The 15,234-nt window shown below is 35.4% G+C and overlaps 2 protein-coding genes across 4 annotated transcripts; one reads left to right on the plus strand and one right to left on the minus strand.

Annotated features, from left to right (window-relative positions):
• Positions 1-5,640: 5,640 nt before the first annotated feature.
• LOC147548958 (apoptosis inhibitor 5-like protein API5) lies at positions 5,641-13,192 on the plus strand. Of its 3 annotated transcripts, none has more exons than XM_086666307.1 (17): positions 5,641-5,802; positions 5,958-6,051; positions 6,174-6,335; positions 7,149-7,248; positions 7,337-7,402; positions 8,261-8,358; positions 8,436-8,510; positions 8,663-8,812; positions 9,321-9,386; positions 9,491-9,556; positions 10,396-10,506; positions 10,755-10,844; positions 10,933-11,039; positions 11,717-11,831; positions 11,920-11,985; positions 12,069-12,172; positions 12,694-13,192. In XM_086666307.1, exons 2-17 carry the CDS (start codon positions 5,965-5,967, stop codon positions 12,875-12,877), a joined length of 1,647 nt encoding a protein of 548 aa, XP_086522433.1. In that variant the 5' UTR covers positions 5,641-5,802; positions 5,958-5,964; the 3' UTR covers positions 12,878-13,192. The 3 variants fall into 3 exon arrangements, with proteins under 3 accessions (XP_086522433.1, XP_086522432.1, XP_086522431.1); XM_086666306.1 differs by having other exon boundaries at positions 5,757-5,861; XM_086666305.1 differs by lacking the exon at positions 5,641-5,802 and having other exon boundaries at positions 5,805-6,051.
• Positions 13,193-13,648: 456 nt separating this feature from the next.
• LOC147548959 (mitogen-activated protein kinase kinase kinase 20-like) lies at positions 13,649-14,803 on the minus strand. Its single transcript, XM_086665291.1, has one exon. It carries the CDS (start codon positions 14,801-14,803, stop codon positions 13,649-13,651), a length of 1,155 nt encoding a protein of 384 aa, XP_086521417.1.
• Between the last annotated feature and the right edge of the window lie 431 nt (positions 14,804-15,234).

Below are 15,234 nucleotides of genomic sequence, written 5' to 3' on the forward strand. Positions count from 1 at the left end.
TTATTAAATCTCAACTGCCAACAAGAAAGAAGGAAGCACCATCCTTATCAATTACGTTTTTTTCAAATTTAATTGTCAAAAGACAAAACAGTCCTTCCTTTACTCCGTTACCAACCTTTACTCCGTTAACTCCCCTCATCTTTACATTTTCAAACATTTCCAACATGTTTCCTGTTTCCAAGAGAAAAGTGACTTTTTCCTGGACACGTCAGCAACACGGTAGGGAAGGAAGTAGGGTTGACGGGTCCCCTATCACGATTGAATTAAATTATGGAGAAAAGTTGAAGAGGGAATCTAAAGAGAAGAAGACTTACCGGAGAGAGAAAACAACTTTAAGGTAATCCATTAGTTTTTCTTATTGTTCATAATTTAATTGATTTTTTGTTTGATGGATATTTTGGTGTCTTCATCATGATATTGATTCCATTAAATTGATATTGATTATTTTTTTTTATTGATATTGATTAATTTTTCTATTGTCTATAATGTTATTATTTTTATTTTTTGCTATTCATTCATCATTATTTTTGCACTATTCATTATCGAAAAACGATATTGTTTTGTTTACAATAGTCATACTTAATAAAATTTATCCCAATTTTTTTTTTCATATGCTTAAATTAATTGTTCAATAAATATTATTGTATATGCTTTGTAACACAACAAATATCTCCAACAATAAATATCATTGTTTAGAAAGACATACCCACTTCATGAACGACCTTCAATTATAAATCTTATGATTATCAAAAGAGTTTTAACATAATTTTTGAGAAATTTGAATTAGTTATTAAATATCTGTGTTTGTTTACTTCTATTGTTTGAGAAGAACGTTGAAGCTAAATATTGTGCGTAAAGAATCTGTCGAGAAAGAAACGAAAAATATCCAAATCTGGAAATTGAACCTGACAATAAAGAAGGATTTCATCGATTTATGTTTAGAGTTAGTTGCGGCTTTTGGTTACTCTGGAAGTTCTTTAAAAATTGGTCTAACATTATTAAGGGTTTGAATACCAAATACGATCAAAATTTTGACCAGAAGACCTTTAAAAATAAGTGGAATTATCTAAAGAGCGGGTTTATGGTCTGGAGACAACTCACACATAAGACTGGTCATGGTTACAACGTTGATCATGGAACATTCGACTGACCTGATGAAAAATGGAAACTTTAATTGAAGCAAGTAACATATTTAAGATAAAGACTAGTTTATTAAGTTTAGTACAATATAAGTATTAATTTAGTTTGCCAACAACCCTTGGTTGGAATGGTAAGAGGTATATCTTCCACCTAGAGGTCAACGGTTCGAGGCACACGCTTAACAATTCAAAAAAAAGTATTAATTTAGTTTCTTTCATTTTGCATATGCAGAAAGACAAGAGGGTTGCAAAGTTTAGAAGTCAACCTTTAAAACGTTTTAAGGAGTTAGAGCAACTCTTTGAAGGTACACTCTCAATTGGAGAAACTGCTTATAGTCCAATTCTATTTGATCAAGATGACTATGATAAGTTCACCACTAATGAAAGTGAAACTTTTGTGGATCTTGACAAAGATGACTATTTCTCAAAAAATAATGATGCTTATGTGGAAGAATTTACTATTTTACTAAGTCTTACTCTTGAAAAGTCTGAAGGTTCAGAGAAAAAGATCAAGTACGGAGTATAGTGAATTACTTGGAATAATGAATGCCCTTTCATGTTGACCCCAAAGCTGATAGAGAGATTCTTATGAAGAAAATCAAACATGAACTTAAAGAAGATGTAGAAACCAAAACTTATTATGTTGATGAATGACTTAAGATAATAAATGCAATGCAGGTCATACCTGATGTTCAGTTAAACAAAAAAATTTATGCTGCTCCTATAATAATACTTTGTAAAAATACTGAATTGCGAAAGACTTTCATGATATAAGAAGACGTAAATGATAAGGTAGTCTTTTTATAAGAACTGGTGAAACAATCATATGATTGAATTATTATTGTTTATTTATTTAGATTTCTGTTTTTATTCTTTAAGTTTGTTCTTGTACGATTCTTATTAGTTTTAGTGTCATAAACTAGAATTTTGTCTTTTTATCACAGTTTATCTTATATGAGATTTAGATTTCCATTTCAATTTTAAGTCATGTCTGTGTTGCTTATGATCTTATAGTGTTTTCCTTTGTAGATTTAATAAACTTGGTCGGCATGGTATCAAATGCGGATATACTTCTACACTTCACTAAAGAAGATGAAATGTTTATTTATTTTGCATTAATCATACTCTCATGTTTCAAACCTAACAAAGTCCGTACTCCCAACATTCGTCGAAGTTTATGTGTTTCTTTGCTCACTGGCAAAGCGTATATACGGAAATTGTTAGATGATCCATCTATAGTGATGTATCAATTATTAAGAATGCATAAAGATGCGTTTATTGAGTTGTCTTCTCATTTAAGAGATAAAGATTTTTTTACTAATAGTAAACATGTAAATGTTGATGAAAAACTTGTCATGTTCTTAATGACAGTTGGTCATAAAGAAACCAATGGTATGATTAAACATCGTTTCCAACACTCACGACAAACTATTAGTAAACTTTTTCATGAATTGTTGAGGGTTAGGCAAGAATTCGCAAAAGAAATGATAGTTCCGCCAAATTTTAAAAAATCAATGCCACATATAAGAACACATAAGTGACTTAGAGAAGGGGCATTCAGAGGAGCTATTGGCGCATTAGATGACACGTTAATCCATGCAGTGATTCCTCCTTCAAAAAGAATTCCTTTTAGAGAGCGAGGTGGGAAATAATATATTCAAAATGTGATGACAATATGTGATTTTGATATGAAGTTCTTGTTTGTGGTAGCTGGATGGGAAGGTGTAGCCCATGACTCCAAGTTATTGTTCGAGACTGTGGGTAACCCAACTTTGAATTTTCCACTCGGGGTAAAATTTGTTCATTATTTACAATAAGATTTCATTTAGAACCTTAATATCGACTTTATTTTGTATTTGTTTGTGCAGATAAATATTATTTATGTGACCTTGCTTACACGCACAGTAAAAGTTTTATGGCTCCTTATCACAATCAAAGATATTGGTTCTCTAGTTAAAAATCTAGACGTGCTATTGGCAAAGAAGAACTAATTAACCGCACGCATGCCCGATTGAGAAATGTGATTGAGCGAGCCTTTGGTGTGTTGAAGTGTAGATTTCCTATATTAAGAAAAATGCCATCTTATAGTTTTGAAACTCAAATACATATTGTGGTTCCATGCATAGCTTACACAATTATCTTCGTCGACATTCACTTGACGATTCATTGTTCCAACAATATGAAGATGTTGACGCAGAGATAAACAACGTTCATATAGACTTTGAGAATCCAATCCCACATTCTCAGACATTTCGACCTCAAGATCAAGCTGCAATGATCCATGATGGGCCTAAAAGGTTACCCTAAAAGGTCTCCGCCCGCAAGTATACGGGCGTCAAGTAATAACCCGGTAAGACCGGAATCGATCCACGAAGATAGGAAGGTAATACGAATACCGAAAGAGTCCAACCCACCGGTTTAAGTGTCAGTCACTAATTCAGACTAAAAATGAAAAGATGATAAGTTGGGTTTTTGGATTGATTTCAATTAAATAAACAAATAAGGCGAACTAAACTAAAGGTGAGAGATTCGGGAAGAGTCGAGCAAGAATCGAATGAGAGGGATACTTCGATCCACAAAATCGATAGTGACTAGTACTAATAAATTATGAGCATGAAAAGTTAGTTAACTTCACCCATTTAATTGGATTGGTCAACGAACTCTTTGTATAACTCAGATTCTAGTCCATGAACGGTCTAAAAACCCGGAAGATTTTATCATTAAAAGCATTAAAACTCATTTGTCACATCAAAACATGTTTTACGAGTATCCGAATACAAAAGCTAGCTAGACATGGTGGAACACATAATAAACGAGAAGAAAATAAAGAAAGACATGAGTTAAGGTGAAAATTTCCCTATTTCGATGATGGTGCGAGGCTAGGATTGACGGAATGAATGGTTCATTAAGTGCTGCCGATCTCCCCTAGCGATGTCCTGATTTCCCCTCAACAATTCAGATTTGGTGTCCCCTTAGTAAAACCAGGGTTCCCCTTACCAGATATGTCTTCTTCTTCCTCTTAACACTAAACCACCATGAAAGCTTGCTTGAAGCTTCCTCTCTCTAAAATTTAAGCACCAAAACAGCAAGACAAACACAAAGGAAGCAACCACAAAGATGTATCAATCAAATCTCAACTTTCCGGCCAAGAGAGACGAAGTTCGGCCGAGCTTTAAGGTCTGGCCGGAAACTTCAAAACCGAGCAGTTGAGTTGCTGTCCCGAGCTGATTCAATGAAGCCCGAGCTGCTGCAAAGAGGAGTCCGAGCTGCTGCAAAGAGGAGTCCGAGCTGCTGTTCTAGCTATGCCGGTTGCTCTAGCAAAAGACCCGAGCTGCTGTCCCTTCTAATCCCAATCAAGTCCCGTGCTTTGCTCCTTCAATGGCAAACCGAGCTGCTGCTGCTGTCCTTCTTTGTCCCGAGCTGCTGTGGAGGAGCTGCTGTGCCGGCCGGCCAAAGCTATGGCCGGCGGCTGCCTCCTTTCTTCTTCTCTCTCTCTACTCCAAAAAAACTCTCCAAACCCTAGCTCTTTGATTCCCTTTTTGAACAAAACCCTAGTTTTCTAAAAAATAGAGAAGATGAAGTCTGACTTAGAAGATGAAGTCTTTTTTTTTCAGATTTCTTTTCTATCCAAGAGTAAAACCTAGGCCCACATGACTTAGCCCACTTCTTACTTGCCCATGAAAGGGGGTGCCTATAATTTTCTCACTTTCTTTTTTCTTCTTGGCCTTTTGGAGTTTGAGCTTGGGCTTGAATTTTGGGCTTTGACAAGGGGGTGCCTTCACCATGTCTATGTACACATCTAATCTCCAGAAAAGACTAAAATGTCTCACGACTTCGTTCCTTCACAACTTTTCCATCCGAACTCCGATTTGACTTCCGTCTTCGCCGTCGGACTCGTCATTGATTCCACTTGCCATTTAACCTCTGAGTTTCACAAAATTACCAAATACCCCTGGTGCTATTTCCTTCCGGTCTCTTCCACATGAAACGAAAATGTGATAAATACTTCGTTTTATTCCGAATCAAACATCAATCTTCATATAAGCCACCTGACAAGAAAAACTCATAAATTATTAGAAATAAAACACGAAATGAACTAACTCATTGAAGTTAAGTGATCTAAATGTGGCATTTTAACGCCACATCAATCCAACTCCGAAACGAAATTGTAGATGAACTAGTTAATAGTGCAAATGTTATTGCATGATGCAAATCTTCTTACATTACTCTATTTGACATAAAATTGATGTACCTTGTGCATCTATGATGTGAAGTATGATTGACTTTTGAGTAAATACATATTAATAAAAGATACAAAATTAAGAGACTTTATGGAAAGATAATCTAGACACTTCCTCTTCAACAAAAAAAAAAAAAAAAAATCTAGACACTTCAAATTTTTTATAAGACTTATAAGTGATGAAAAACAAACAACATTACACTTACGTGATAAAAAACAAACAACTGCTTAATAACACTTAGTATGTGAATATCACTTATTAAGTGCTAAAAAATCAAACACCCTCCTGAAGGGTGCTCGATAATTTTAATGGACGTATAATTGCAAAGCCCAATTGGCTCGACCTGATAGGGAGTAAGCCCGTGGTCACCCAACCCGCCAGATTCCCACCCTTACACCTACGCCCGATTTTAGACCTGCAAGGTGCGTGTGTAGTTATTCCAAAATCCATTGGGAGCCCTAAAATTACTCAGATATACTCTGTCTCTCCCTCTCTTTCTGTACAAAAAGTTCCATTTCTCTCTCTAGATCTCCCCATAAATCTTCTCTGATACTGTTTGTGTTTCTGGAATTAACAGTCCCCTGATGGCCGATGTTACTGAAGACGCAAGTGACATCGAGAAGCTTTACGAGTATGGCGAACGTCTCAATGAATCCAAAGACAAGTCTCAGGTTCTTACTACTTCCTTTTTTCCCCTCTTTTTCAATTTCTAGGGTTTCTTTACTTATCTGTTCACTTATATGGTTTAAAGTTCTGTTTCCTAATGTATTTTTGGATTTTGAGGCGTTTTTAGAACGTGGAAGATTACGCTGGTATAATCAGAGCAGCAAAAGGAAGTATGAAGGCAAAGCAATTAGCTGCTCAACTCATCCCTAGGTTTTTCAAGTCCTTTCCTAGTCTTTCTAGACAAGCCGCTGAAGCTCATTTCGACTTGTGTGAAGAAGAGGAACTTGGGGTTAGTGTCTTCAACCCTAGGTTTTATAAATTATGTTCATTTTCTACTTTATCTTGGTACACATGATGAAAGGGGAATTTGGTTGGTCAAATTTTTGTCTCCACTTAATTACATTAGGTTTGAAACAATGAAACCAGGTTTTTGTTCCTGGGATCTATTCGAATAATGGAACTCTAGTAGCTCGGTTACCAATTTTACATTTTACCTGGTAAACCATTATAGTATGATTAATGAAAGATCTAATTTTGATGTTTTTATTGTCTCCTGTTTGTGTTAATTATGGAGTACGTATAAGTTTTGAGTTTCCAGATGATCAACTAGAAGTATGTATGTTAGTGGTAAATACCTCCTCACTCATTGAATTAACTTAAATAGAGAAAGTATATCCATTATTTAGGCTCATTCATTGAATTAACTAAAAAAATATGCAAAATTCGAAGCTTCCCATTTTCTCTAAGATAATAAGAACCTGTAAAACAAATAACCTAATTGCTAATGGGTTAGTTCATAGTATGAGTGTTTCACTTAAATTGAACCACATATCATCGATCGACTAAGAGATGCTAAAAGCCTAAAACTATGTTGGGATCGAGTAGGTTTGTCATGTTGCTCCTCATACTTGTACGAGAAATGGGATGGGGGGATGGGGTAAACCTGTTGCATGTGTTACTCTGAGAGGTAGCCATCATTTGTTAGTGATTCACATTTTGCAATCAAGTATTCAGTGGATGGCTTATATCGATCCTGTTATGCGATCATGATTTTAGTGTTGGTATTACAAATTTATAATTCCTATTTTTGCATTGATGGCAGGTCAGAGTACAAGCCATTCGCGGCCTTCCTCTTCTTTGCAAGGATCAACCTGAATATGTATCAAAAATAGTTGATGTTCTTGGACAACTTCTTACTGCTGGTAAGTCAAGCGTTCACCATTATCTTTTGTGGAAATGTTTTATGATTATGTGATACTAATTGATCCTCTGTGGTTGTGATTATTTCAGAAGAAAATGTGGAGCGTGATGCGGTGCATAAAGCCCTTATGTCTTTGTTGAGACAGGATGCAAAAGGTAATGTGTTCTACTGTTAATTTTCTTAAAAAGTTCTGTTACCTGATTCAAATACTTGGTTACATGTGGTCTTTTTTGTAAACACGTCATGTTTTACTATTGATATACAATATACTCCAATTTATTGTGAACGCAAGGTCATTGTTTTCTATTATCTGCATTATTTTCATTCACACCTCTTTAATATGCATGCTTTCATTTTCTACATCCATTTAAGATCTTAGCCAAACTAGCATCTCCCTGGATATTTTCTAATTAATGAGGTGAAAAATATGTTAAATTTTGTGTAGAGAGATGTTAACTTCTAATGGTACGAGTAAAAGGATATTGGTTGTAGCTTGTAAAAGGCAGCTTGCTAGTTTTTTGGAGTGACCAAATCGTCCCTTTTGGAAGTTAATAAAAAGTTTCAAAGCAGTTGGGGTTGCTATTCTTATTTAAGCTGTAAAGGTTTAGATGATAATTTGAGTAGGACAAGGTTGCCTTTTCCTATTTGATGATTTCAAGGAATTAAATTTCTTAACATTTCTTCTGGGAATCAACCGAAATATTTCCATTCTATGCCTACCTTCCACTAAAGCCGAAATTTAATTACTTTTTGTTAACAATGCCTGATTAAGGAATTAAATTTTGTAATATAAAGGCCAAATGACCGAATATTTCCATTTTCATGCGTACCAAAATTTAATTCCTACGTTTGATTGCTTAATAAAGTCGTTAAAATTAACGTGGTATATTTTGAATAACATGAGAGTAATTTGCGAGTTGATATATTCTGACATCGTGAAGCTTGTTTAATGAAACTTAATTCACAATACATTGAACCTCGTATATCCCTTTTGCTCAATGTTTTGGTTGCAGCCTCTCTGTCCGCGTTGTTTAAGCATATTGGAATCACTGATGAACCAGTTGCTGATGACACTCTTCGTGAGAAAGTTCTTAACTTCATAAGGGATAAGGTGAGCAGCACAATAATCATTTATGTGTTAGTACTGTTTTTTTTTCTATCAATTTTAATGTTTAAGCTATATATCAGGTGTTTCCTCTGAAAGCAGAACTCTTGAAGCCTCAAGAGCAAATGGAAAGGCATATAACTGATTTGGTGAAAAAAGTAGGTTTTCTTCTCTCTTCAGCTTTGAGTATATAAAAATTTATGCATATATATTGTAATGCATGATTGTATATGCACGGTGCATCCACATTGTCATGGTTTTTTTAGGATTTAACTCAGATTGCAGACAATTTGACTATGTGATAATGCAGAGTTTGCAAGATGTTACTGGGGCAGAATTTAAAATGTTCATTGATTTCCTGAGAAGCTTAAGCATATTTGGCGAGGGTACACCTCCGGAGCGAATGCAGGAACTTATCGAAATTATTGAAGGACAGGCTGATCTCTATGCACAGTTTAATGTAAGTGCTTGTTTCGTTTGATTCTGGATGCAATGAGATTATGTAACAGTTCTCTACAGACTATAAATGATGTTAGTATCATCATAATCTTCATAGCTGCACTGAAGTTATGCAATTTGCGTTAAAAAGAACTTTTTTTGTATGTAAGATCTTAAAACTTTGCAATCTTTTTGAAATTCTTGTGATACTTGGAGGATGATACTAATAATTCCGACTCTCAAGGATATTAATAGACACCAATTCCCCTCTGATGATGAAATAAATTTTCTGACTACAATTGGCTTTTAGTGAAATGTTAAAATCACGTCTTGTATTGGCTCACAGGAACTATTTCAGATGCTAGTTGTAATGCTTCTATTCTCGTATCTTCTCACCCTTCTTTGTTGTTCTTCTGAAGGTTTTTGTTGAAATGTTGTTGGAATTCTTGCAAACTTGGAACAGAACATAGTTTAATATTCTAGTTATCATCTTTATCACACTCACCAGTGGTCTTGATACTGTTTTGCAGGTCGAAGATGTCGACCATATTGACAGGCTAATATCATGCCTATACATGGCTCTTCCTTTTTTTGTGGTATTAAACTATCCATCCATTCTTAAATGATTTATGTCCAATTTGTTTACGCAGAATGTTTCGGTTTACTGAGATGGCTCTGTATTCAATATTAATTTCTACAGAGAGGTGCATCAAACAGCAAGTTTGTCAGCTACTTGAACAAGCACATAATACCTGTTTTTGACAAGGTAAATGTTTTTCTTCTTCTGGCCTAAGATGGTACAAACAACTAAGTGTAGATGATCCATAGTCCAAATGCCATTTGCCATTTTATGAGGCCAGTGACTCGGGCGAAAAGTGGGGCAGTTAAGGGAGTCTAAAATTAGACAATGTCAGGGTGAAAGCGGGGAAGTGGAGGAATCTAAGACTAGTGGGAGGCGGGTGGGGACCCACATTGTATCATATATATAGATATGGCATTGTTACATCTTTGTAGTTGATTCCTTGCTGTAGATTAGATAATAGTCAATTTTCAATAATGATGTAATAGGGTACAAAAGTAATAGTGGACTAACTTGTTACGTAATGAGAAGTTTTGTTATTTCTTTCATACAATTTGTCATTGACATACAAGATATTACAAACACATTAATTCATGAGTTCCTTTAGTGTTACAAGTTTCTAAAAACGTGTCTATTAAGATGATTTGCATACTTGATTGTTTAAAATAAAAGGAAAAATTTTCTTTTCTATTGATACAAATTGTCAAATGTGATAATCGCATCTGCATTCTGCTTTGATTTGTTCACCTGGCTTGTCTAACATAAAATAATAATTGCTGTACATTTACATTTTCTGAAGCAATTTGCTTCTGAAATGCTTTGCATAAGTCGTCTGTTTTATTTTTGCTTATTCAAATTTATGTTAGAACCAGTTCCATTACCCAACAGTAGAGACTAGAGAGTGAAGAAATTACGCTTTGCAGGGGATACAAAAATAGATATTGCTGTATGCACCATATTTCTCGACTGGAAAATGTGATTTATGAGATATTGACTTCTTTACATTTTGGTGCTTTTACTTTCAGTTGCCTGAAGAAAGAAGACTTGACTTGCTCAAGAACCTTGCTGAAAGTTCACCTTATACAAGTCCCCAAGATTCACGCCAGCTTCTTCCATCAATTGTTCAGCTTCTAAAGGTAACATCTTTCCTGTCTTATCTTGTGATCCTCTGGCACTAGCGTTATACAATCGTTGAGTAGAAACAGTACATTTGCTGCGGTCTGTATCAGTAGGATATTTAGTGGGAGTCATGATCCCTAGAACTGCGGCTAATTTTCGGGTTCCTCTTACTAGTCTAAGTCATGCAGTTAATTCAGACTAGAAATATGAAAGTTTCAAAAGATTGTTGCCTAATGGTGTCTTTGGTTTCTTCTTTTGTGTTCAGAAATACATGCCCAGGAGAAAGACTGGGGAGGAGATGAACTTTACTTATGTCGAATGCTTATTGTACACCTTTCACCATTTATCTCATAAGGTTACACGATTTGTATGGTTCATTTCTATTGAGATATTTTCTTACTGGTTCTATATTATTTATACTTTTCAATCCTCTTATGCTGCAGACTCCTAATGCAACAAATTCTCTCTGTGGTTACAAGATAGTGACTGGTCAACCATCAGACAGGCTTGGGGAAGATTTTTCAGAAAACTACAAAGATTTCACTGAGAGGTGATTATTCGATCATAAATTGCTACTCTATTTCCCTGTACAAGTAATTCTGCATGCTTACGGGCTTTGACCAGAAATTGTTTGTGTTACTCAGGTTTAAGATAAACCATGTGAGGATCCTTCTTACTTTCCTCTCCACCACAAAACCATAAAATGTTCAGATTTCCGATATATTAGCCACTACTCGATAGACGAACTTATTTTAGTAATTCTGCAAAAATTGTTAAAACCCGCTTTCTTTTTTGACAGCACTAATTTCTGTGTCTATAAGACTATAACCGACGAGTTCGCATAGATACTGATGAACGTATTTATCGTTTTATATGTTATAAGAGAAATCAATATATTTTATGTAGTAATGTAGAATCCTATATTTTGTGATATCGTCCCCAACGTATTCGGTCATATTGCTTATTAGGCATAACTGGTACAATAATGTTCAACATCAACTACTTCACCTCGAAGAACCTTCTGGAATTAAACATGGAAAATCCGTGTGCCTCTCTGCACATGCATATTTAGCACTACATATCTCCACCAGAACTATAAATTTCACAGATGTCTGCTGTTATCTGATTCTTTTATAAAAGTATCCACTCACATGGCTAGTTGTGTAATGGAATAATTGAACAATATGAAAATGAAGTTAACGTCACCTCGTTTCATGTTAATTTCAGGTTGACTAGCGTGGAGGATTTGGCTAGGGCTACAATGAAGAAATTGACCCAAGGCATGGCAGAGCACAACAAGACAATGGCTGCTGCTAAGACTGAAGAAGACAAGGCCAGCATTGTAAGTTACATTTTCTTGACGTCTGGGCCCTCTTGCTAAGTGAGAATGGTTAGAATGTATTTACGATTTTATTCTGCAATATCTGCAGAAAATAAAGAAGCAGAATACTACGAGTGGGTTGCGAACCTGCAATAATATTCTGGCAATGACACAGGTATGACGAGTAAAGTTTCTTGTTTGTATTTACTCAAATTTTATTTCAAACATATTTTGATCATTACTTCTACTTTATTATAGCCCTTGCACGCAAAATCACCTTCATTTATTGGTGACAAGAAAATCAGTCTATCATGGAAGGAGGCAGTGAAGCCATCAGTGCCTTCAACTACTGCTGCTCCAGGGTATGTAGAGGAACTTACCTTCTTGTACTTCCTGCCTTTTGCAAATGAAAGTTCCTTTTCAATTTTAAGTCTTCAATTTGACTAGTTTTTTCACTAGGAGATGTTAGTACCTCAAATTTAACAACGCTATCAATCCTGCTAATATCTTGTGCCTGGTTGCATTAAAATGGGGAGTGGGTACTACCGTATCCTGGATAATCCCGTGGGACTGATTTGTTCCAATTTGGGGTCTAAAAATTGGGTCGATGTGGGACAAAGTCTTTTCTCACTTTGTGCCACATCGGATCATAGGTAATTGGAAGTGGTTGGGAGAGTTTGGAGCGGGGCAACACCTCGTACAACTCATTTAAGCGCAGCCCACCATGAACCGTTTAAGGTATGGATGGCACGGCACAACCAATTTGCTGACAATAGTCTCCCGATCAATAAAAATGTCCTGAGATTTTCTAACAAAGGTTTCATGTACTTTATTCTTCTACGGTTCTACCCATCTCATGAAAATTATCTAAAATATATTGCAGATCAAAGAGAGTTTTTCCTGCTGTTAATGGGGCGAATAAAAGAGGACGAGGAGGCAGTGGTGTCAGGAACAACCAAATTGTAAACAGGGCATTTGAAGGCTTATCACGCGGTGGTGGGAGACATAGTGGAAGAGGCAGAGGATGGAGTAGCCGTGGAAGAGGAAGGGGCAGGGGATATCATTAAACCCTAAATTAGCATCTCCACAAAAATATCCTCAAACACAGATCATCAGTCTTCTAGTGCCGCATCAGAAATTGTCCTTTTTGTTTCAGAGAGAAAGGAAGTTGTTCAGAAATCAGTCAAGATTCAGTTTAAACTAAGAGATAGTCTGTTAAACTTCTTCCCAAATTTGTCAAAACTATATTAGCCTTTTTTTTAATTATGTCTGTAAAAAAACAGAACAAAAGAGAACTAGTTTAAGAGTGTTCTTTACCAAGGTTATGAAATATTTACAAATTCTGAATGTTTACATTTAATCTTAAATTGGGGGTTTCTTCAGTTCTATCCATCTCAGATGGCCTAAGAGATATCAAAGTGATGTTGATCACAAAGTTCATGCTATTTATTGGTTCATAACATCTATAACAGCTAACAACCATTCTAAGCATTAGAAAATAAACCCTAGAATCACTTAAAAAACATGAAAGGATAAGCAACTATTGTGATCAATTTGAGCAGCAATTTGATTCATAACGAACAGTAGGTACTCTGTTCTGATATATGTACTAGTTTCATGTTTACAAAGAATCGACATACTCTATTTCCAAATGGGAGATGCTAGAGTGCCCAGCTGATGTGGAATCACTAAAAGACAAATTTTTTTCAAAGTTTGACTACAGTGGGGACCGCTTTTATTTCTAAATGAGGAAATATGTCACCCTCTAAGTACCAATTTCTAAGTCACTCTATCATTTCCCTTTCCAAATACAACTAAAGAGGGAGTCAAAATCAAAATCATAAAGGAATGCAATCATGTCCCTCTGCAAAACTCCTATTGCACCAATACCTTGCACTCCTATTTGTGCTGCTAAATTTTGACCTATTCACTTGTGCTTCCTCAACTTCATTCATGTCTATTATTTTCCTCCTCTTTACATCACTTAGGCCAATAAAGTTAGACTCTGCAACTTTCCCAAGCTTACCCATGGCTGCCATGATCTTCCGCTTTCGACAAAGCAAACAATTTCCATCAACATCATACCCATTGATAGCACGCTTTCTCATCAGCAAATTTGGCCGAATATCGTCGTCATACTCATCTATCCATTGAACAAATGGATGTCTCAATAACATATCAATAGTCCATCGATATTTCGGATCTTTAACTAAACATCTTTGAATAAAACACTTAGCATCACTTGGAATCTGATTTGGTATTAATGGAATTTCATCGCTATAACCAATTATTTCAAGCAGAGTGTCTACCTCAGTATTTGGTGGGAGATTCCATGGATTTTTACCAGTAAACATCTCTAAAACAACACAACCCAAAGCCCAAACATCACAAGCTGGTTCATATTCACCAGAAAAAACAGATTCAGGTGCCATATATAGGTAAGTTCCTTTCAACTTGAAAAAGTTACTCTTCTTTCCTTTATTAGATTTTGTCGATAACCCGAAATCAGCAATTTTTGCGACATTGTTCTTGCAAATCAGAATGTTATGTGGTTTAATATCACGATGAACATACCCACGATTATGAATATGATTTAAACCCATTAAAATACACTTAGTGTAATTTCGAATTTCAGTTTCTCGCAATCCAATTCCATTATTATAACTCTTAATCCGATTAGATAAACTTCCACAAGGAGCAAATTCCAGTAAAAGATTGAATATTGTCTCATTATTTTCTAATGTAAATTTCCCTCCATAACAATCAATGATGTAAGGATTTGATCCTATTTCTGAAAATATCTCTCTCTCTTTCACCAGATAACAGTAATATTCAAGTTTACATCTTTTAACAGCCATTAATGGTGGAACAGAGCTTGTAGAGTAATAGCTAATAAGGGTTTCTGGGTTTGTATTTCTTGCCAGAAAAACAAGTGCTGAACTTCCTTCACCGATGAGTTTCTCTTTCTTCCAAAACCCACCATTGATCTTCATTGTTTTAGTGAGATATGCAGATGAATATGGAACGAGAAGTGAAGTGAACTGATTTCTTTAGTGAGATGTGTTTATGAAACTTGAAATGAATCAAGTGTTAATATTCTAAAATTCCAACTAGGGTTTTGTTGGTTTTATATTTCTTAAAGTTGGAAAGTTTCTAAAATTTTGATCAGGGCTTAACGAAGAAGATTTAGGAAATTTCTAATTAGAGGCCAACAGGGACCCGTTACAAGAATATTTGGTGTTTGTGTCTAATTAGATTTAGGAAGTTTCTAATTAGAGGCCAAACGGACACATTACCGTTGAAGAATATGGGTGATTCAAATTTAAAAATATCAGGGTATATTTTTTGCTTCACAGGTAGACCTAGACCTAGAATTTAGAAATGTTAGGTGTGCCTAAGGTAAGAGTGCCCGTGATGGGTCTCT

This window comes from Eschscholzia californica, unplaced genomic scaffold, assembly GCF_041429995.1.
Source record: "Eschscholzia californica isolate CP2 unplaced genomic scaffold, dmEscCali1.0.p SCAF_3, whole genome shotgun sequence".
NCBI lineage: Eukaryota > Viridiplantae > Streptophyta > Magnoliopsida > Ranunculales > Papaveraceae > Eschscholzia > Eschscholzia californica.